The following is a 21,949-nucleotide window of genomic DNA, read 5'->3' as shown; positions in this document are numbered from 1 at the left end:
TCTAATTCAGCATCAGGAATGGAGAAATGGCAGAAGCAGGGACTCGGGAATGAGGCTGGAATTATGAGATATAACTCCAGCTCAGCCACTTAAGACATTTACTCTCTTAGTGCCTCAGTTATATTATTTATAAAATGAAGAAGTGAAATAATCCTTAGAGCCTTTATAATTCCAGGATTCTGGTGTATTTATCTGGAAATATGTAAATATCCTCATTTAAGAGTGGTAAACCAGGTCAAATGAGAAAAGTTTATTTTAAAACAACTTTAATATTAAATACCAATTTATAACCAAAAAGAAACAGGGAAGTAATAAAGAGCATTGTACATAGTAATTGTTGGGAGTGCTGTTTTAAGGGTCTGGGGATGTTGAAGTTCATTATCTACCCAATGTTAGTAAAACCTTATTGATTTCTAGTTTAGCCAACTCAGTTACAATTGTATTTTTTTTTTTTTTTTTTTTTTGCGGTACGCGGGTCTCTCACTGCTGTGGCCTCTCCCATTGCGGAGCACAGGCTCCGGACGCGCAGGCTCAGCGGCCATGGCTCACGGGCCCAGCCGCTCCGCGGCATGTGGGATCTTCCCGGACTGGGGCACGAACCCGTGTCCCCTGCATCGGCAGGCAGACTCTCAACCACTGCGCCACCAGGGAAGCCCTGGAATTGTATTTTAATTCAGTTACTCACATAGCATGTTTATCACTTGTTTTTATTGAAGTAAATTCTTTGTATCTTTTTTAATGGATAAGGAAATGAATGTGTTTAACAGTGAGATGGGCCCAAACAATTTCCTGTGACTCACTTAAGCTGGTGTTACCTACAAGAACTGATGGCCAGTGGTGGAGGCCCATCACCTCCTTCTCTAGGTTACTTGCTGCTTGCCAGGCTCTGGTCCCATCTCAAACCAGTGGAGCAGAATCCCCTACAGGAGGTGGGGCTGAGCACAGTATTTCCCACTGCTCAGGTTGCTGTGCTCTGAGCTTGGAAGCTGTCAGGGGCCTCAGGGCTTCTCATGCTCCCTGGAAAGATAAGCTGTAGCTCCTGGCTTGGACTCTGGTCCCTGAATCAGGAATTCTTTAATGCTCTTTCCAGATTTCACGATTGCAACAGTGCCCTACCCAAACATGCTGACATGTAATTCCCCTTCAAACTGATAATCTGTAGTTCATGGTTCATTGTGTTACTTAGTGATGTTGAGGAGAACATTAAACTCCAAAAATTGTGGTCATTTCTTCTGGCCAAAGAGTCATTGTTTTAAAAAAAATTTGTAAAAAAATTTTTTTCTGTGGTTTTTTAATTGTCTCCTCAGTTTTCTTTGATGATTTTTCCAAACTACAACTTTCTGGAATGCACATAAAAAACTTTTAAATTCAGATATTAAAAAATACTATTTCAGGACTTTCCTGGTGGTCCAGTGGTTAAGACTCCATGCGGGTTTGATCCCTGGTCAGGGAGCTAAGATCCTGCAAGCCGTGCAGTGCAGTGTGGTCAAAAAAAAAAAATTCTATTTTAAGTAAATGTCATTACCTTGTGCATTATTTGATTTCACAATTTTAGCTGACTGCTGACTACAGCTATATAAACACATTGCAGAAGTACTTGAGTACTTCTACCAACGACAGACCAGTTTATGGTTTACCAGTTACGTAGAGAACTACATGTGAAAAATATAGTCTAATACTATTTAGTTACCCCTTTGGGCTACCACTTTGAGTCCAGGTTGATTCTGAACCAAGTGTGGGGCCTCCCATAGACACTAACAGGACCCTCTGGATGCTTATACTGGGAAGCATCCCATGGATAAACTCATGGTCTCAAATTCATTTCTTTGGGACGAAAGTGGTGATTTATGGATCTGTTGAGAGAATAGAAAAGGTGCCAAGGATCAGGACTAAGAGTATTTACTGTGTGCCAGGCACTCTTCTGAGCACTTTTTGTATATTAATTAATTTAATCTTCTCAAAAACACCATGTTGAAGAAACTGAGGCACAAAAAGTTTGAGTAACTTACCTGAGGTCCCTCACCTAGTAAGAAGAGAGAGTAGGTACCTTAAACAGTGGGTTTCATGACTTGAATTTCAAAGAAAAGGCAGAATAGCACATGCAGGTGACTAATGTGCATTGGGCCTCTCCTTGAGCATCACTCTCTCCTAAGTAAACATCAGGTTTCCCTGATGTTTAGGCATTTTCCATGCCTTTAAAAGTTGAACATTTTGTTGTTAGTCTTCCTGGTCATTAAAGATTCTGTGAGGCCAAAAATGAGAAATAACCAAGTAGTATGTTATCTAAAACTCATAAGTCCAAGGGTCTCTCCATTAGGCCTTATTTTTCTGTAAAGCCCTTCTTTCTAAAATGCATACCTACAACATACTATCTAATAGATGTTACACAGTGTCATTTGCATTTGAAAAGGATTTACTCATTTTTTTCTCTTAGTTGGAAACAGTGGAACAGAAAATTCTGAATGTAATTTTTTTATTCCAGTATAAAAACTTTTACTCCAAAAAAGGAAGAATAGGAAGTTTGTATAAACGTGACTAACATGGAATGGAGAAGATAGATGGTGTGCTCTATTTGTAGACATTGGTGTGGAGTTGTTTTTGCTGTTTTATTTAGTACTTAAATATTTATCTTGGATTTCCAAGTCATAATGTTTTTCCTCCCACTGACAGAAATTTATTTTACAGGTGTCTGGAGTGTTGGTTCAAAAACTAATATTTATTTTTTATTTTGGTACGCGGGCCTCTCACTGTTGTGGCCTCTCCCGTTGTGGAGCACAGGCTCCGGACACGCAGGCTCAGCAGCCATGGCTCACGGGCCCAGCCGCTCCGCGGCATGTGGGATCTTCCCGGACCGGGGCACGAACCCGTGTCCCCTGCATCGGCAGGCGGACTCTCAACCACTGCGCCACCAGGGAAGCCCCAAAAACTAATTATTAACTTAGATAAGACTCAAGAAAGCATAGATAAAGTCACCAGCAATATCAGAGTTTGGATTTTCAACTGAATTAAGTTATTAGCCAGATATAATATGTGTGAGCCCTGCTTCTGTGATACTGTGGTTTGATGTGTCCTAGTGAATTCTTAGTGCTTAGAGTTCAGTGTCAAGATTGCTGTTTTATAAAGTGAGGATAATAAGTATTAAAAATGAAACAAAATGGCCTTTTCAATGTTTTCTCCCTTGTGGAGGTGGTAATTGTGCAGAACATACAGCTTTTAGAGTCAGTGAAACCTGTTATAAACCCCAATTCTACTACTCACTAAAGTGTAACCTTGGCAATTTAACCATTTAATTTCTTTATTTGAAAAATGAAGATAATGGATCCAATCTGTATTAGTCAGGATTCTCCAGAAAAACAGAACCAATAAGATACGTGTGTACTATTTACAATAGCCAGGACATGGAAGCAACCTAAGTGTCCATCGACAGATGAATGGATAAAGATGTGGCACATACATACAATGGAATATTACTCAGCCATAAAAAGAAACGAAACTGAGTTATTTGTAGTGAGGTGGATGGACCTAAAGACTGTCATACAAAGTGAAGTAAGTCAGAAAGAGAAAAACAAATACCGTATTCACACACATATGTATGGAATCTAAAAAAAAAAAAGGTTCTGAAGAACCTAGGGGCAGGACAAGAATAAAGACACAGATGTAGAGAATGGACTTGAGGACACAGGGAGGGGGAAGGGTAACCTGGGACAAAGTGAGAGAGTGGCATTGACATATATACACTACCAAATGTAAAACAGATAGCTAGTGGGAAGCAGCCGAACAGCACAGGGAGATCAGCTCAGTGCTTTGTGTCCACCTAGAGGGGTGGGATAGGGAGGGTAGGAGGGAGACGCAAGAGGGAGGGGATATGGGGATATATATATATATATACGTATAGCTGATTCACTTTGTTATGCAGCAGAAACTAATACAACATTGTAAAGCAATTATACTCCAATAAAGATGTTAAAAAAAGTGTATATTAATATAGACATAGAGATTTATTATAAGGAATTGGGTCATGTGATTATGGAGGCTGAGAAGTCCCAAGATCTGCAGTCAGCAAGCTGGAGGCCCCGGAGAGCTGATATGTAGCTCCAGTCTGAGTCAGAAGGCCTGTGAACCAGCAGAGCCAGTGGTGTAAATTTCAGTCTGAAAGTTGGCAGGTTCAAGATCCAAGAGGAGTTGATGTTTCAGTCCAAGTCCACGGCCAGAAAAGACCAATGTCAGCAGTCAGGCAGGAGTTCTCTCTTAATCAGCCTTTTTTGTTCTATTCATGTCTTCAGTTGATTGGATGAGGCCCACCCACACTAGGGAGGGCAATCTGCTTTACTCAGTTTACTGATTCAAGTGCTAATCTCATCCAGAAACCCTTACAGACACAGCCACAATAATGTTTGGCCAAATGTCTGGGCACCCTGTGTCGCAGTCAAGCTGACACATAAAATTAATCATAAGTTCACCCTTTGTCAACTTGGCACCCATAGGCATGTCCTTTAACCATACTTAATTTCCAAATAAAGACGATAACAAAGATCATAATTCCACCTAATATGATACAGCTATCCAGCGTACAACCCGAAAGACACTCAGGCTTTCCTCAGAAGAGGAGGTAAAGTCCTAGAGTCAATTTCACTCTTCTTGATATTCTATGCCTTAAATACTTTGATGTAGAATTGACAGTACTTAAATACTTATGATATAAAGTCAGTACATGTTGTGTCACATGATAAGGGGATAAGAGAGGGAAAAAATACATATTTGTACCACACACACATGCATTCATAATAAAATAGGGAGAAAATACTTATGACAATTATAGTCCTAATTTCTGTAACTGGTCATGTGGTCAGAGTTGGTATTTATAACTACCTTCTGCTTCCCATTCTGTATTCTCTTTGTCTTCAGCAAGCACCTCAGCTGGTCGTGGTTCCTTACCTGGTAGAGTGACCCAAACCATCATTCCTGAAGCCATGAGTAGTCTCCTTGGATTGGCTTTTAGTTTTCCATTGACTTTAATCAGAGGGCATATTAATACTAAGAGATATCCTAAGGGATTTCCTGTATTCCATACATAGACTCTTCCTTACTTCAGTGTGGAGCAGTAGTCCATGTGGTTGTTGTGAATATTAAATGAGCCATAGCGGGTACAAGAAAGTGTTAAAATCATGCCTGAAAAAGTAGAAGTGCTTAATCAGTGTTCATTTTCTTTTTTCCTCCCCTAATGTATCTGCCAGTACCAGCCAAAGTTCCCATTTTTAAAGCAAATGTGTTTAAATAGGGGATTGCTAAGAAGAATGAGGAGTAGATTTTATGATACATCTTCAAATTTTTAGAGTGGTAATGTTCAGCTTAAATAGAATTTCTTTTTTTGAGCAACATTGTTTTAGATCTCTGTGTTCCCAGCACAGCAGTGTTCCCAAAAAGCTTGACCTCAGAAAGCCTTGTAATTGATGGAGTAGCCATGAGCCCTGGCTAGGGAAGGCCTAACTCCAGAGTCAAGGCTTTCAAAAAATAGTGTGTGATTTAAAAAAAATACTTAATGTTTTCATTGAAAACATTTTTTCGGTGCTTGTAGCCCCTTTATACACTAGGAGCAGAAGTGGGATGTTGAAGGAATGTTCCAAAATACCTTCTATTACACCTGGAAATACATATTCAGTTCCTAAATTTCAGGTTATTTTGCTGTTAGATAAGCAGCATGAAACAAGATTTTTTCCAACTTTCTCCACTGAAGGGTCGAGTGGTGGAAAACATCTCAAAGCGATGCGGTGGATTCCTGAGGAAGCTCAGCTTGCGAGGTTGCATTGGCGTTGGAGATTCCTCCTTGAAGTAAGTCAGTCCACCGTGACTCACTCTGTCGTGGCAGCTTGTAGCTGACATTTTCATCAGCAAAAATAAACCAAGCATATTATTTGCTTTTCTTCTGTTAAAATCTTTCTATGGTAATTTGCATAGAGTAGTGAGAATATCATGATTTTGGAGCCAACAGGCCTGACCTAGAAAGCGAGCTCCAGTGTTGTCAGGGATGTGACCTTGGGACAAACACTTTGTTGTCAGTTCTGTCTTTTGCAAAGAGAAGGCATTTATAGCTCTTTCATGAGAATGTCCTGGGTATCACATGAAATAACACATATGTAGTACCTGGCACATAATCATATTATGATATTAGTTCACCTCTCTTCCTTTCTTCACTTTCCCATCTTCCTAGGTTCCTTCTCATAATTGTGGCTACCTTCTTGTATAAATTATACTAATTAACAAAATAATTCTTTCAAAAAATTCCTTAGCATAGCCTGGGATTTTGCTTAACCATCATGGGTTGTGATTATCACATTCATTTAATAATAGTTTATAATAGTTGGATATACCCTATGCAACCAAATGCTTGCCCACCTCTTACTGGATAGCCATTATTGGAAATGTTATCACTCCACTGTTAAGGACATGTGCTTTGAGCTTTTCTGGAGACAGGACATAATTAATACCTTTATGTCTTTATCCTTGTGGGCTCTTGTATTGGTTGAGGTTGGCTAAATTAAGACACGCACTGCCCCTAGAATCTTGGAGCGGACTACCTCTTGGAGACTTAAGCATATAACAGTATAATCAGTTCCAGACCTCCAGTAAGAATGTGCAGTGTACAGTAATTTCAGACAGTAGAATTTGTAATTGAAACATCTGCACCATTGCTAAGAAAATCAATTCATAATATCAATATCTTTTAAGGATCAAAACATTCCCTCTGTTATGCAACACAGGGTTTGTTTTTTTTAATCAATTCAGGTCATCAGAATTTTCTGATACTTCAAAAGCTTTGTAAACCAGTGGAATAGATTGATTCTGCTTTAACAGGAAGCTTAAATGTACCGAATAGGTCCTAAGACGACTTGTAATAGAGAACATAAATCTAATAGTGGTTCCATTAAAGAAACTAAAATAAGTGTGAAGATATGGATTGTCAGTGAGGAATATCAAAGAAACACATTCTCATCTTGGCACTTGGAATAGAGCCAAGATGAGGAAAAAACTATCCTATAAAGTGAAACTATATCAAAACTATGCTGTAAAGCTAAGACTGTTATTGGTTTACCATAAATTTTAGAGCAGAAATCTATGTTAATATCTATATAAATTTTTAATACGTGAGGCCAGATTACTGTGAGAAATAATGATAAGCATAATCACAGAATCATGATTCAGAGAGCCCCGGCAAGCAGGGGCTACTCTTCGTTGCAGTGCACGGGCTTCTCATTGTAGTGGCTTCTCTTGTTGTGGAGCACGGGCTCTAGGAGCGCGCGCTTCAGTAGTTGTGGCTCGCAGGCTCAGTAGTTGTGGTGCATAGGCTTAGTTGCTCTGCGGCATGTGGGATCCGTGTCCCCTGCATTGGCAAGCAGATTCTTAACCACTGCGCCACCAGGGAAGCCCTCAGTGCCTTTTAAAAAAAATTTTTATTGGCGTATATTTAGTTTAAATATAGTGTTAGTTTCAGGTGTACAGCAGAGTGATTGAGTTATACATATATTCATTCTTTTTCAGATTCTTTACCCATACAGGTTATTACAGAATAATGAGTAGAGTTCCCTGTGCTATATAGTAGGTCCTTGTTGGTTATCTATTTTATATACAGTAGTGTGTGTACGTTAATCCCAAGCTTCTAATTTATCCCTCCTCTCCACATTTCCCCTTTGGTAACCATAACTTTGTTTTTGAAATCTGTGAGTCTGTTTCTGTTTTGTAAATAAGTTCATGTACCATTTTTTTTTTGTTAGATTCCACATATGAGTGATACCATGTGATACTTGTCTTTGTCTGTCTGTCTTACTTCACTTAGTATGATAATCTCTAGCTCCATCCATGTTGCTGCAAATGGCTTATTTCATTCATTTTTATGGCTGAGTAATATTTCATTTGTATATATGTACTACATCTTCTTTATCCATTCCTCTGTCGATGGACATTTAGGTTGCTTCCGTGTCTTGGCTATTGTAAATAGTGCTGCCATGAACATTGGGGTCCATGTATCTTTTCTAATTATGGTTTTCTCCAGATATATGCCCAGGAGTAGGATTACTGGGTCATATGGTAGCTCTATATTTAGTTTTTTAAGGAACCTCTATACTGTTCTTCATAGTGGTTGTACCAATTTACATTCCCACCAACAGTGTAGGAGGGTTCCCTTTTCTCCATACCCTCTCCAGCATTCCTTATTTGTAGACTTTTTTATTATGGCCATTCTGACCACTGTGAGGTGATACCTCGTTGAGGTTTTGATTTGCATTTCTCTGATAATTAGTGATGTGAGCATCTTTCCATGTGGTTTTTGGCCATGTATATGTTTTCTTTGGAGAAATGTCTATTTAAGTCTTATGCGAATTTTTTGATTGTAATGTTTGTTTGTTTTTTGTTTTGTTTTGGGTTTTTTTTGTGGTACGCAGGCCTCTCACTGTTGTGGCCTCTCCCGTTGTGGCGCAACAGGCTCTGGACGCGCAGGCTCAGCGGCCATGGCTCATGGGCACAGCCGCTCCGTGGCATGTGGGATCTTCCCGGATCAGGGCACAAACCCATGTCCCCTGCATCAGCAGGCGGACTCTCAACCACTGCGCCACCAGGGAAGCCCTGTTTTTTTTTTTTAATATTGAATTGTATGAGCTGTTTGTATATTTTGGAAATTAATCCCTTGTTGGTCACATCGTTTGCGAATTTTCACCCATTCCATAGGTGGTTTTTTCGTTTTGTTCATGGTTTCCTTTGCTATGCAAAAGCTTATAAGTTTGATTAGGCCCCATTTGTTTATTTTTGCTTTTACTTCTTTTTTTTTTTTTTTGCGGTACGCAAGCCTCTCACTGTTGTGGCCTCTCCCGTTGTGGAGCACAGGCTCTAGACGCGTAGGGTCAGCAGCCATGGCTCACGGGCCTAGCCGCTCTGCGGCATGTGGGATCTTCCTGGACTGGGGCACGAACCTGTGTCCCCTGCATCAGCAGGCGGACTCTCAACCACTGCGCCACCAGGGAAGCCCTGCTTTTACTTCTTTTGCTTTGGGAAAATTATCTGAGAAAGTATTGCTACAGTTTATGTCAGAGAATGTTTTGCCTATGCTCTTTTCTAGGAATTTTATGGTGTCATGTCTTATATTTAAGTCTTTAAGCCATTTTGAGTTTACGCATGGTGTGAGGGAGTGTTCTAACTTCACTGATTTACATGCAGCTGTCCAGCTTCCCAACACCACTTGCTGAAGAGAGTGTCTTTTCCCCGTTGTATATTCTTGCTTCCTTGGTCGTAGATTAATTGACTGTGGGTATATGGGTTTACTTCTGGGCTCTCTATTCTGTTCCAGTGATCTCTATGTCTGTTTTTGTGCCAGTACCACACTGTTTTGATTGCTGTATCTCTGTACTATAGCCTGAAGTCTGGAAGGGTTATGCTTCTGCTTCCAGCATTGTTCTTTTTCCTCAGGATTGCTTTGGCAATTCTGGGTCTGTTGTGGTTCCATATAATTTTTAGGATTATTCTAGTTCTGTGAAAAATGTCATGGGTATTTTGATAGGGATTGCATTAAATCTGTAGATTGCTTTGGGTAGTATGGCCATTTTAACAGTATTAATTCTTCCAATCCAAGAGCATGGGATATCTTTCCATTTCTTTGAATTATCTTCAGTTTCCTTTATTAATGTTTTATAGTTTTCAGCATATAGGTTTTTCACCTTCTTGGCCAAGTTTATTCCTAGGTTGTTTTTTTTTGATGCAATTTTAAATGGAATTTTTTTAGTTTACTTTCTCTTTTTGGTATTTCATTGTTAGTGTAAAGAAATGCAGCAGATTTCTGTATATTTATCTTGTATCCTGCTACCTTGCTGAATTCATTTATTAGTTCTAATAGTTTTTATGTGGCGACTTTAAGCTTCTCTACATAGAGCATCATGTCATCTGCAAATAGTGACGGTTTTACCTCTTCCACTCCAATTTGGATACCTTTTGTTTCTTGTCTCATTGCTGTGGCTAGGACTTCCAATACTATGTTGAGTAGAAGTGAGAGTGGGCATCCTTGTCTTGTTCCTGAATTTAGCAAGAAGTCTTTCAGCTTTTCACCATTGAGTATTATGTTGGCTGTGGGTTTGTCATAAATGGTCTTTATTTTGTTGAGATATGTTCCCCGTATACCCACTTTGGTAAGAGTGTTTTATCATGAACGATGCTGAATTTTGCCAAATGCTTTTTCTGCATCTTTTGAGATGATCATGTGGCTTTTGTCTTTTGTTGATGTGGTGTATCACGTTAATTGATTTGCATATGTTGAACCATCCTTGTAACTCTGGAATGAATCCAACTTGATCATGGTATATAATCCTTTTTATGTGTTGTTGGATTTGGTTCGCTAATATCTTGTTGAGGATTTTTGCATCTATATTCATCAAAGATACTGGCCTGTAATTTTCTTGCATAGTGTCTTTGTCTGGTTTTAGTATCAGGGTGATGGTGACTGCATAGAATGACTTTGGGAGTGTTCTCGTCTGTCTTTTGGAAGAGTTTGAGAAGGATCAGCATAAGTTCTTCTTTGTATGATTGGTAGAGTTCCCCAGTGAAGCCATCCAGTCATGGCCTTTAGTTTACAGGGAGGGTTTTTTGTTGTTGTTGTTTTAAATTACAGATTCTATTTCATTTCTAGTGATTGGTCTGTTCAAATTATCTGTCTCTTGACTCAGTTTTGACAGGCTGCATATTTTAAGAAACTTGTCCATTTCTTCTAGGTTGTTGAATTTGTTGGCATCTAACTGTTCATAGTATTCTCTTATGATTTTTTCTGTTTATGTGGTATCAGTTCTTATTTCTCCTCTTTCATTTCTTATTTTGTTTATTTGGGTCCACTCTTTTTCTTCTTGGTGACTGGCTAGAGTTTTATTGATTTTTAAAAAATCTTCTCAAAAAACCAGCTCTTGGTTTTATTGATCTTTTCTATTTCTTTAAAAAAAAACTTTTTTCCCTTGTGATGAGAACTCTTTTTAAAAAAATTTATATTTATTTTGGCTGTGCTGGGTCTTAGTTGTGGCATGCGGGGCCTTAGTTGTGGCATGCGCACTCCTAGTTGCGGCATGCGGACTCTTAGTTGCGGCATGCATGTGGGATCTAGTTCCCCATCCAGGGATCAAACCCAGGCCCCCTGCATTGGGAGTGTGGAGTCTTAACCACTGGACCACCAGGGAAGTCCCTGATCTTTTCTATTTCTTAAAAAATCTGTATTGTATTTATTTCCTCTCTGATCTTTGTTATTTCCTTCCTTCTCCTGACTTTGGGTTTTCGTCTGTTCTTTTTAAAATTCTTTTAGGTGGTAGTTTAGTTTGCTTATATGAGATTTTTTTGTTTCTTGAGGAAGGCCTATATCACTATGAACTTCCCTCTTAGAACTGCTTTTGCTGTGTCACATAGATTTTGTAGGTCGTGCTTTCATTTTCTTTTGTCTCAAGGTATTTTCTGATTTCTTTATCTTATTGTTGACCCACTTTTTTTAGTAGCATGTCATTTAATCTCCATATATTTGTTCATTTATTTTTTCTTTCAGTGGTTGAATTCTATTTTCTGGTTGTGGTCAGAAAAGATGCTTGAAATAATTTCTGTCTTCTTAAATTTGTTGAGGCTTTTATTGGTGACCTAGTATGTAACCTATCCTAGAGAATATTCCATGCACACTTGAAAAGAATGTGTATTCCTTTGGGTGCGTGTGTGTGTGTAGTATCCTGTAGATAGCAATTAAGTTCTACTGTTCTGTTGTGTTATTTAGGACCTCTGTTTCCTTACTGATTTTCTGTCTGGATGGTCTGTCCATTGATGTCAGGGGTGTTAAAGTCTCCTACTATTATTGTATTATTGTCCATTTCTCCCCTTATGTCAGTTAGTATTTTATGTATCTAGGTGCTCCTGTGTTGGGTACATTTATGTTAAAGAATGTAATATCTTCTTGTATTGAACCCTTTATCATTATATAATGTCCTTCTTTGTCTTTCTTTATGGCCTTTGTTTTAAAGTCTATTTTGTTTGAAATGAGTATGCTACCCCCACTTTCTTGTCATTTCCATTTGTATGAAATATCTTTTTCCATCCCCTCACTTTCACTCTGTGTGTGTCTTTTGCCCTGAAGTGAGTCTCTTGTAGGCAGCGTCTTGTAGGTTCTTACATTTTATCCAGTCTGCCACTGTATGTCTTTTGATTGGAGCATTTAGCCCATTGACATTTAAAGTAATTATTAATAGGTATGTATTTATTGCCATTTTAATTCCTGTTTTCCAGTTTTTGTAGTTCTTCTTTGTTCATTTCTTTTGTGGTTTTATGTTCTTCTTTTGTAGCATGCTTGAGTTCCTTTCTTTTTGTTTTTTGTCGAATCTCCTGTATATTTTTGATTTGTGTTTACCCTGGAGTTCAAGTATGCTGACCCATAACTGTATCTACTTGCTTTAAACTAATAGTCATACAAGTTCAAACACATTCTAAAAGATTTACTTTTTAATTTTAATTTAATTTTTTTGGCTGCGCCGTGCAGCATGCAGGATCTTAGTTCCTGGACTAGGGATCAAACCTGTGCGCCCTGGCTTGGAAGTGTGGAGTCCTAACAACTGGACCGCCAGGGAATTCCCAAGATTTACATTTTTATACTCCCCTCCCCCACATTTTGTGATTTCGATGTCCTATTTTACATCTTAATGCTTATTCTTTTACTATTTATTGTATTTATAATTGCGTCTACAAAATTTTTTGATTGTTTTTTAATCTATGTACTAATCTATTTAAGTGATCTTCAATCTTTTTGTATATTTGCCTTTCCTATTGTGATTTTCTCTTTTGTTTAGCTTTCTTGCTTCTCTATTTAGAGAAGATCCTTTATAATATTTCTTTTAGAGTAGGCTTAGTATTGTGAATTCTTTCAGTTTTTGCTTGTCTGGGAAATTCTTTATCTCTCCTTCTATTCTAAATGATAAGCTTGGTCAGTAGAGTATCCTAGGTTGCAGGTTTTTCCCTTTCAGGATTTTGCATATATCATGCCATTCTCTTCTGGCCTGCAATGTTTCTGCTAGAAATCAACTGATAGCCTTATGGGGGTTCCTTTGTAAATGACTCTTTTGTTTTTCTCTTGCTATCTTTAGAATCCTCTGTTTAACTTTTGCCATTTTAATTGTATGTATTGGTGTGGGTCTGTTTGGGTCCATCTTGTTTGGGACCCTCTGTGCTTTCTGGATATCTGTTTCCTTCTTTAGGTTTGGGAAGTTTTCAGCCATAGTTTCTTTCTTTCTTTTTTTTAATTGAAGTATAGTTGATTTACAATGTGCCAATCTCTGCTGTACAGCAAGGTAACTCAGTTATACATACATATATATGTATGTGTATATATATATATTTTAATATTCTTTTCTTTTTTTAAAATATTCTTTTCTGTTATGGTTTATCCCAGGAGATTGGATATAGTTCCCTGTGCTATACAGTAGGACCTTGTTGTTTATCCATTCTAAGTGTAATAGTTTGCATCTACCAACCCCACATTTCCAGTCCATCCCTCTCCCTCTCCCCATCCCCCTTGGCAACCACAAGTCTGATCTCTATGTCTGTGAGTCTGTTTCTGTTTTATAGATAGGTTCATTTGTGCCACATTTTAGATTCCACATATAAGTGATATCATATGGTATTTGTTTTTCTGACTTACTTCACTTAGTATGATAATCTCTAGTTACATCTATGTTGCTGCAGATGGCATTATTTCATTCTTTTTTATGGCTGAGTAGTAGTCCATTGTCTATATGTACCATGTCTTCTTTAGCCATTCATCTGTTGATGGACATTTAGGTTGTTTCCATGTCTTGGCTATTGTGAATAATGCTGCTATGAATATAGGGGTGCATGTGCCTTTTTGAATTACAGTTTTCTGTGGGTATGCCCAGGAGTAGGATTGCTGGATCATATAGTAATTTGATTTTTAGTTTTCTGAGGAACCTCTATACTGTTTTCCATAGTGGCTGCCCCAACTTACATTCCCACCGACAGTGTAAGAGGGTTCCCTTTCTCCACACCCTCTCCACCATTTGTTATTTGTAGACTTTTTAATGATGGCCATTCTGACTGGTGCGAGGTGGTACCTCATTGTAGTTTTGATTTTCATTTCTCTAATAATTTGTGATGTTGAGCATCTTTTCATGTGCCTGCTAGCCATCTGTATGTCTTCTTTGGAGAAATGTCTGTTAAGGTCTACTACCTATTTTTTGATTAGGTTGTTTGTTTTTTTTTGTTGTTAAGTGTATGAACTGTTGTATATTTTGGAGATTAAGCCCTTGATGATTGCATCATTTGCAAATATTTTCTCCCATTCTGTAGGTTGTCTTTTTTTTTTTTTTTTTGCTGTGCTAAAGCTTGTAAGTTTGATTCAGTCCCATTTGTTTATTTTTGTTTTTATTTCTATCGCCTTGCAAGACTGACCTAAGAAAACATTTATGTCAGAGAATGTTTTGCTTATGCTCTTGGTGAGCCTGGCCAGAAGTTTTATGGTGTCATGTCTTATGTTTAAATCTTTAAGGCATTTTGAGTTTATTTTTGTGCATAGCGTGAGGGTGTGTTCTAACTTCATTGATTTACGTTCACCTGTCTAACTTTCCCAGCACCACTTGCTGAAGAGACTTGCTTTTTCACATTTTATATTCTTGCCTCCTTTGTCAAAGATTAATTGGCCATAGGTGTGTGGATTTATTTCTGGTCTCTCTGTTCTGTTCCATTGATCCATATGTCTGTTTTTATACCAGTACCATGCTGTTTTGATTACCGTAGCTTTGTAGTATAGTCTGAAGTCTGGAAGAGGTATGCCTCCTGCTTTTTTTTTTCTTTCCCCCTCAGGATCGCTTTGGCAATCCTGGGTCTTTTATGGTTCCATATAAATTTTTGGATTATTTGTCTAGTTCTGTGAAAAATGTCATTGGTAATTTGATAGGGATTGCATTAAATCTGTGAATTGCTTTGGGTAGTATGGCCATTTTAACAATATTTATTCTTCCAGTCCAAGAACATAGGATATCTTCCATTTCTTTGAATCCTCTTTAATTTCCTTTATTATGTTTTATAGTTCTCAGTGTATAAGTTTTATATAGTTCTCAGTGTATAAGTCTTTCACCTCCTTGGTCAAATTTATTCCTAGGTATTTTTTTTTTTGGTGTGATTTTAAAAGTTTTTTTTTTTTTTTTTTACATTCCCTTTCTGATATTTCATTGTTAGTGTAAAGAAATGCAACCGATTTCTGAGTGCTAATGTTGTATCCTGCTACTTTGCTGAATTCATTTATTAGATCTAGTAGTTTTTGTGTGGAGTCTTTAGGGTTTTCTATATATAGTATCATGTCATCTGTATATAGTGACAATTTTATCTCTTCCCTTCGAATTTGGATACTTTTTGTTTCATCTTCTTGTCTGATTGCTGTGGCTAGGACTTCCATTACTATGCTGAATAGAAGTGGTGAGAGTGGGCATCCTGGTTCCAGATTTTAGCAGGAAGACTATCAGCTTTTCACTGTTGAGTATTATATTGGCTGTGGGTTTGTCGTAAATAGCTTTTATTATGTTGAGATATGTTCCTGGTATACCCACTTTGGTAAGAGTTTTGTTTTTTAAAAAATTTATTTATTTATTTATTTATTTTTGGCTGTGTTGGGTCTTTGTTGCTGTGCGCGGGCTTTCTCTAGTTGTGGCAAGCGGGGAGTATTCTTTGTTGCAGTGCGTGGGCTTCTCATTGTGGTGACTTCTCTCGTTGTGGAGCACGGGCTCAAGGCACGCAGGCTTCAGTAGTTGTGGCACGCGGGCTCAATGGTTGTGGCTCACAGGGTCTAGAGCACAGGCTCAGTAGTTGTGGCGCATGGGCTTAGTTGCTCTGTGGCATGTGGGATCTTGGCGGACCAGGAATCGAACCCGTGTCCCCTTCACTGGCAGGTGGATTCTCAACGACTGCACCACCAGGGAAGCCCCTGGTAAGAGTTTTTATCATGAATGGATGTTGAATTTTGTCAAATGCTTTTTCCTCATCTATTGAGATGATCATGTGGTTTTTGATTTTTTTTGTTGTTGTTAATGTGTATTACATTGATTGATTTGCATATGTTGAACCATCCTTGTGAACTTGGGATGAATCCCACTTGGTTGTGGTGTATGATTTTTTGTGTGTGTTGTTGAATTTGGTTTGCTAATATTTTGTTGAGGATTTTTTTCTTTTTTTGGTGATACTTTGTCTGGTTTTGGTATCAGGGTGATGGTGGCTTCATCACAAGTCTTTGGGAGTGTTCCCTCCTCTTAAGTCTTTTCGAAGAGTTTGAGAAGAATCGGTATAAATTCTTCTTTGTATGTTTGGTAGAATTTGCCTGTGAAGCCATCTGGTCCTGGACTTTCCTTTGTAGTGAGGTGTTTTTTTTTTTATTACAGATTCTATTTCAGTCCTAGTGATTGGTCTGTTCAAATTATCTGTTTCTTCTTGATTAAATTTTTATGGGCTGTATGTTTCTAGAAAGTTGCCCATTTCTTCTAGGTTGTCAAATTTGTTGGCATATAATTGTTCATAGTATTCTCTAATGAGTTTTTTGTACTTCTGAAGTATCAGTCGAGCTTTCTTCTTTTTCATTTGTTATTTTGTTTATTTGGGTTCTCTCTCTTTTCTTCTTGGTGAGCCTGGCCAGAGGTTTGTTAATTTTGTTTACCCATTCAAAGAACCAGCTCTTGGTTTTATTGATTTTTTAATCTATATTTTATTTATTTCCTCCCTGATCTTTATTATTTCCTTCTTTCTGCTGACTTTATGTTTTGTTTGTTCTTCTTTTTCTAATTCTTTTAGGTGGTAGGTTAGGTTGTTTATTTTAGATTTTTCTTGTTTTTTGAGGAAGGCCTGTATCTCTATGAATTTCCCTCTAATAACTGCTTTTCCTGCATCCCACAGATTTTGTGTGGTTGTGTTTTTATTGTCATTTGTCTCAAGGTATTTTAATTTCCTTTTTGATTTCCTCGTTGATGCATTGGTTTTTTAGTAGCATGTTGTTTAGTCTCCATGTAATCATTTTTTTCTCATTTCTTTTCCTGTGGTTGATTTCTTTTCTTTCTTTTTTTTTGTTGTTTTGAGGTTAATTTGTGCCTTTATTTGCCAGTATAATTTAACTACAGTGGCCTGCAAACTGTTCTGATCTAAAAAATACATTTTACATCACAGTCCAACAAACACACATACATATATAATATGTATACTTAAAAGTGAAAGAAATGTTTTGCCAAAAAGGTCTACCCTGAGTGTTAATTTTTTTTTTGAGACTTTTTTTAACGCAGTTTTGGTTTACAACAAAATTGACAGGAAGGTACAGAAATTCCCCATATACCCAGTCCCCTCACATGCGTAGCCATTATCAACAGAGGGGTACTTTTTAAAAAAAAAAACAAAAAAAAACAGGGATGAACTGCATTGACACATCATACCCACCAAAGTCCACAGTTCACCTTAGGGTTCACTTTAATGAAGTGAATAATGTTGCACATTCTATTTTGGACAAAAAGTATAATGACATATATCCATCATTATGTCATTCAAAGTATTTTCACTGCTCATAAAAACTTATACGCTTTGTGTATTCATCTCCCAAACTCCTGGCGACTGTTGATCTTTTTATTGTCTCCATAGTTTTGCCTTTTCCGGAATGGCATATAGTTCAAATCTATTGTTCTTTTTTCTTTCTCCTTGAAAAGAGAGGTTCAAAGCCTTTATGTTTATAAGACCACTCGTGACCTGCCCATACATGAACCACGGCTCTAGGTGGCAAACTCCCCCACTAAATACTGTAGCTTTTCTTCCAGTTTTGAGCCCTGTCCCACTGGTCCTGCCCAGCAGCCACATGGAGGTGCAGGGGAACACATGTTTGGTATTTGTTCATAGGAAGGCCACAAGTTTTGTGCCCCTTGTCACAATGAAACCTGTGGTCGAGTTCTAGTTTCATGCCATTGTGGTCAGAGAAGAGTCTTGAAATAATTTTTTTCTTTTTTTTTTAAGGGTGAGAGGCTTGTCTTTTTTTTAAAAAAAAAATATATACATTTATTTATTTATTTGGTTGTGTCGGGTCTTGGTTGTGGCAGGCGGACTCCTTAGTTGTGGCTCACCAGCTCCTTAGCTGCGGCACATGGGCTCCTTAGTTGTAGCATACAAACTCTTAGTTGCGCCACGCATGTGGGATCTAGTTCCTGGACCAGGGATCGAACCCAGGCCCCCTGCATTGGGAGCGTGGAGTCTTAACCACTGCGCCACCAGGGAAGTCCCTTGAAATAATTTCTATACTCTTAAATCTGTTGAGGTTAGTTTTGTGCCTTAGTATGTGGTCAGTCCATATGCACTTGAAAAGAATGTGTTCTGTTTTTTGTTTGTTTGTTTTTGGATGTAATGTCCTGAAAATATCAATTAAGTCTATCTGTTCTGTTGTATCATTTAGGACTTCTGTTGCCTTATTGATTTTCTGTCTAGAAGATCTGTCCATTGATGTGAGTGGGGTGTTAAAGTCTCCTACTGTTATTGAATTCCTGTCAGTTTCTCCTTTTATGTCTGTTAGTATTTGTTTTATGTATTTGTATGCTCCTATATTAGGTGCATATATGTTGACAAGTGTAAAATCCTCTTCTTGTGTTGGTCCTTTTATCAGCATGGAGTGTCCTTCCTTATCTTTCTTTATAGCCTTTGCTTTAAAGTCTATTTTGTCTGATATGAATATTGTAACTCCCTCTTGCTTGTTATTTCCGTTTGCATGAAATATCTTTTTCCATCCCCTCACTTTTTTTTTTGTGGTACGCGGGCCTCTCACTGTTGTGGCCTCTCCCATTGCGGAGCACAGGCTCCGGACATGCAGGCCCAGCGGCCATGGCTCACGGGCCTAGCCGCTCCGCGGCATGTAGGATCTTCCCGGACCAGGGCACAAACCCGTGTCCCCTGCATCGGCAGGCGAACTCTCAACCACTGCACCACCAGGGAAGCCTATGCTGTCTGCTGTTTTGATTGGGTAATTTCCATTATTCTATCTTCCAGATCACTTAGTCTTTACTCTGCATTATTTATTCTGCCATTCAGTGCCTTTAGCTCAGTTTTCATCTTGGCAAATGAGTTTTCTCATTTTTCTTGGCTCCTCCTCATAGTTTCTAGTTCCTTTTTACAGTAATGTGCATTTCTGTCAGTAGCCTTTCTTGATTCCTTCAGTATTTTCATTTGTTCCTTTTTGAACTCAGTGTCTGTTAGACTGAAGAGGTCTGTTTCATTGTTCCTTCAGGGGAATTCTCTGGGTCTTTTAACTGGGAATCGTTCCTCTCCTTCATTTTGCTTATATTTCTCTTACTTTGTGAGTTTAGGAGAAACAATTATCTACTGTAGTCACGGAGGACTGTTTATATGCAGGAGCCTCCCTGCATAGCTTGTGTAGGTTCAATATTTTTTTGCTGTGAGGGCTCTTTTTGGTTTGGATGCTTGCTGTCTCTTTCCTCCACGTGTGCTGGTTGTTATCCCCTTGATAGGGGGTGTGCAGGTGCATGTTCCATTCATGCTTCCAGGAAGGCAGGGACAGTGCTTGGCTCTTGGTCGCAGGACCCTTGGTGGCAGCGGTGGCGGGCTGCATTCGCTCCTAGGGAGGGGAGGGCAGTGGTTGGCACTGGGTTGCGGTACCCTCAGCGGTGGTCGTGGTTGTTCCCAGGGAGTTGGGGGCAGGAGTTGGTGCCTGGTCACGGGACCCTCTGTGGCAGCGGCGGTCTGCGCCTGCCTCTGGGGTCTGAGATGGCAGTGCGGTGGCTCACACCAGCCCCTGGAGCTCGTGTAGGTGGTGCCCTGCTGCCTGAGGGAGCTCATGGAGAAAGAACCTCCTATGGTGGCCTGCCCTTTGAGTGCTCCCCAACAGTTGTGCCCTGCCTCTCTGGTGGGCCCAGGCCTCGTCCCATACTCCGTTGGTTGTGTCTCACCACACCCTAGCCCCCTCAGGGTGTCTCCATGCAGCCAGCCCCAGTCCTCTCCTCCAGATTTGACCTCCGAAGCCTGAGCCTCTGCACCCAGCCTCTCCTGCCCCAGCAGATGAGCGTCTCAGGCCAGGGAGTGCTGGGCAGCACTGACCTTCTGCGCAGGTCTCTCTCCACTTTGCCCTCTGCAAACCAATTGCTGCGTTCTTCTCCAAGGTTCTGAAGCTCCCCCTCTGTCCCAGCTGATCTCAGTGAAGGGACTTCCCAGTGTGTGGAAACCTTTCCTCTTTCACAGCTCCCTCCCAGGGGTGCAGGTCGCGTCTCGATTTTCTCTCTCTCTTTTTTTTTCTTTTGCCTTACCCAGGTACATGGGGAGTTTCTTGCCTTTTTGGAAGTCTGAGGTCTTCTGCCAGCGTTCAGTAGATGTTCTGTGAGAACTGTTCCACATGTAGATGTATTTGTGGGAGAAGGTGAGCTCCATGTCCTACTCCTCCAACATCTTGATCCAATCTCCCATAATTTCTTTAAATACATTTTCTATCCCCCTCTCTTCCTTTTCTCCTTCCAGAACCCCTATTATGTGTAGGTTGGCATGCTTTATATTATCCCATAGATCTTGTATGTTGCTTTCAGTTTTTTTCGTTTGTCTTTCTGTCTGCTCTTCTATTGGGTGATTTCCGTTATTCTGTTTTCCAGATCACTTATTTATTCTTCTGTGTCTTTTAGTCTGCTCTCCATTGTTTCTAGATTGGTTTTTCTCAACAATTGAATTGTCTACTTTTGAGTGGTTCATCTTTATAGTTTCTAGTTCCTTGTTACAGTGACCTTGCTATATATTTCTATTGCTAATCCTTCTTGATTCCTTTATCTTTTTTGTTATCTCCTTTTTGAATTTGGGGTCTAGTAGACATTATTTGTTCTTTCAGGAGATTTCTGTCACTGTTTAATTGGTAGTAGTTCCTCTGCTTTTTCATTTTACTTAACTTTCTTTGTCTCTGTGAATTTAGGAGAAACATCTACTGTGGTTTTGAAGGGCTGTTTTTATGTGGGAGCATCAGTGTGTAGACAGTTTGTGTCCAGTGTCTTTGGTGTGAGGGCTGGTTTTGGTATGGATGCCAGCCACATCTTTCCTCAGAGTGTGCTGGGTGGTATACCCTTGATAGGGTACAAACACAGATAGGGGCTGTGTTTGGTGGTGTAGTGTATTGAACTTGTGCTGGATGTGAGGCGGGGCTTTCTGTTTGCTGCATCGTTGTCACTACCCTGTCGAGGGCAGGGTCTGCTCCCTGGATGTTGGAGTAGGAGCTCTGAGGGTCAGGTTTGATCAGGCTCCATTGTCCTTGAGGGCATGTCCTGCGCCAAAGGAGCTTATTGCTGAAGCAGGTGAGCCTGTGTGGTCACAGCAAACCTGTGTACAACCTGTGTACCACCTGTGTAGGCATCGGCAGTCCCGCTCTGAAGCAGCCCAAGGTTGCATCCCTTTCTCTGTTGTGTTTATCCCAGATCTAGCGCAAGGCCATGGTGTGGAGTAGGCTGGGGCTCGGGGCCAGGGCATTGTGGCTGCAGGAATTGAGGTGGCTGTGCTGCCACCTGAGATCTGGGCTGCCTCTGTGGTAGTCTTCTCACAGCACCTGTGTGCCCCAGGTCTAGGGCTAAGCTAGAGGTGGAGCCCTTGGGTGGAGTCAGAGTGCTCTTGCTGGAAAGTGAAATGCTGCATGCATACTGCTGCCCAGGGCCTGTCTGCCTGGGATGCAGCACTTAGCTGTTGCACGTTCTTGGAGTGCTCCCCAGTGTGCACACATACAGTGTCTGCCACAGCTAGACCCGCTGCCCTATGTGAATGTTGACAGTGGTATCTGCCGCTCTGCCTGGATCACACCCTAGGTGTGTGTCTGCATAGCTAGACTGAATCTTTGCCCAGATCTCACACCAGGCTGTGGCGTGGAGTGAGCAGGGCCGAGGTGTTCTCCCCTTCAGGTTGGGAA

At 39.8% G+C, this 21,949-nt stretch overlaps 1 protein-coding gene and 1 pseudogene across 6 annotated transcripts in view; one reads left to right on the top strand and one right to left on the bottom strand.

Moving 5' to 3' along the window:
• FBXL2 (F-box and leucine rich repeat protein 2) overlaps positions 1-21,949 on the top strand; it is an 86,118-nt gene that overhangs the window by 38,523 nt on the left and 25,646 nt on the right. For 3 of the 6 annotated variants that reach the window (XR_009566018.2, XR_009566019.1, XM_030830073.2), the window contains exon 5: positions 5,735-5,829. Coding sequence is in view for 2 of the 6 variants with exons in the window: in XM_030830073.2 (XP_030685933.1) it covers positions 5,735-5,829 (95 nt within the window). In the remaining 4 variants the exon portion in view is untranslated. Of the gene's footprint in view, positions 1-5,734; positions 5,830-20,328; positions 20,435-21,949 lie in introns of those variants that run through there. The other 3 variants (XM_060308784.1, XM_030830077.2, XM_060308785.1) reach the window with 3 other exon arrangements.
• On the bottom strand, positions 17,897-17,982 carry LOC115838958 (small nucleolar RNA SNORA11; annotated as a pseudogene).

This window comes from Globicephala melas, chromosome 11, assembly GCF_963455315.2.
Source record: "Globicephala melas chromosome 11, mGloMel1.2, whole genome shotgun sequence".
NCBI lineage: Eukaryota > Metazoa > Chordata > Mammalia > Artiodactyla > Delphinidae > Globicephala > Globicephala melas.
This window is presented reverse-complemented; position numbering and strand designations above follow the sequence as displayed.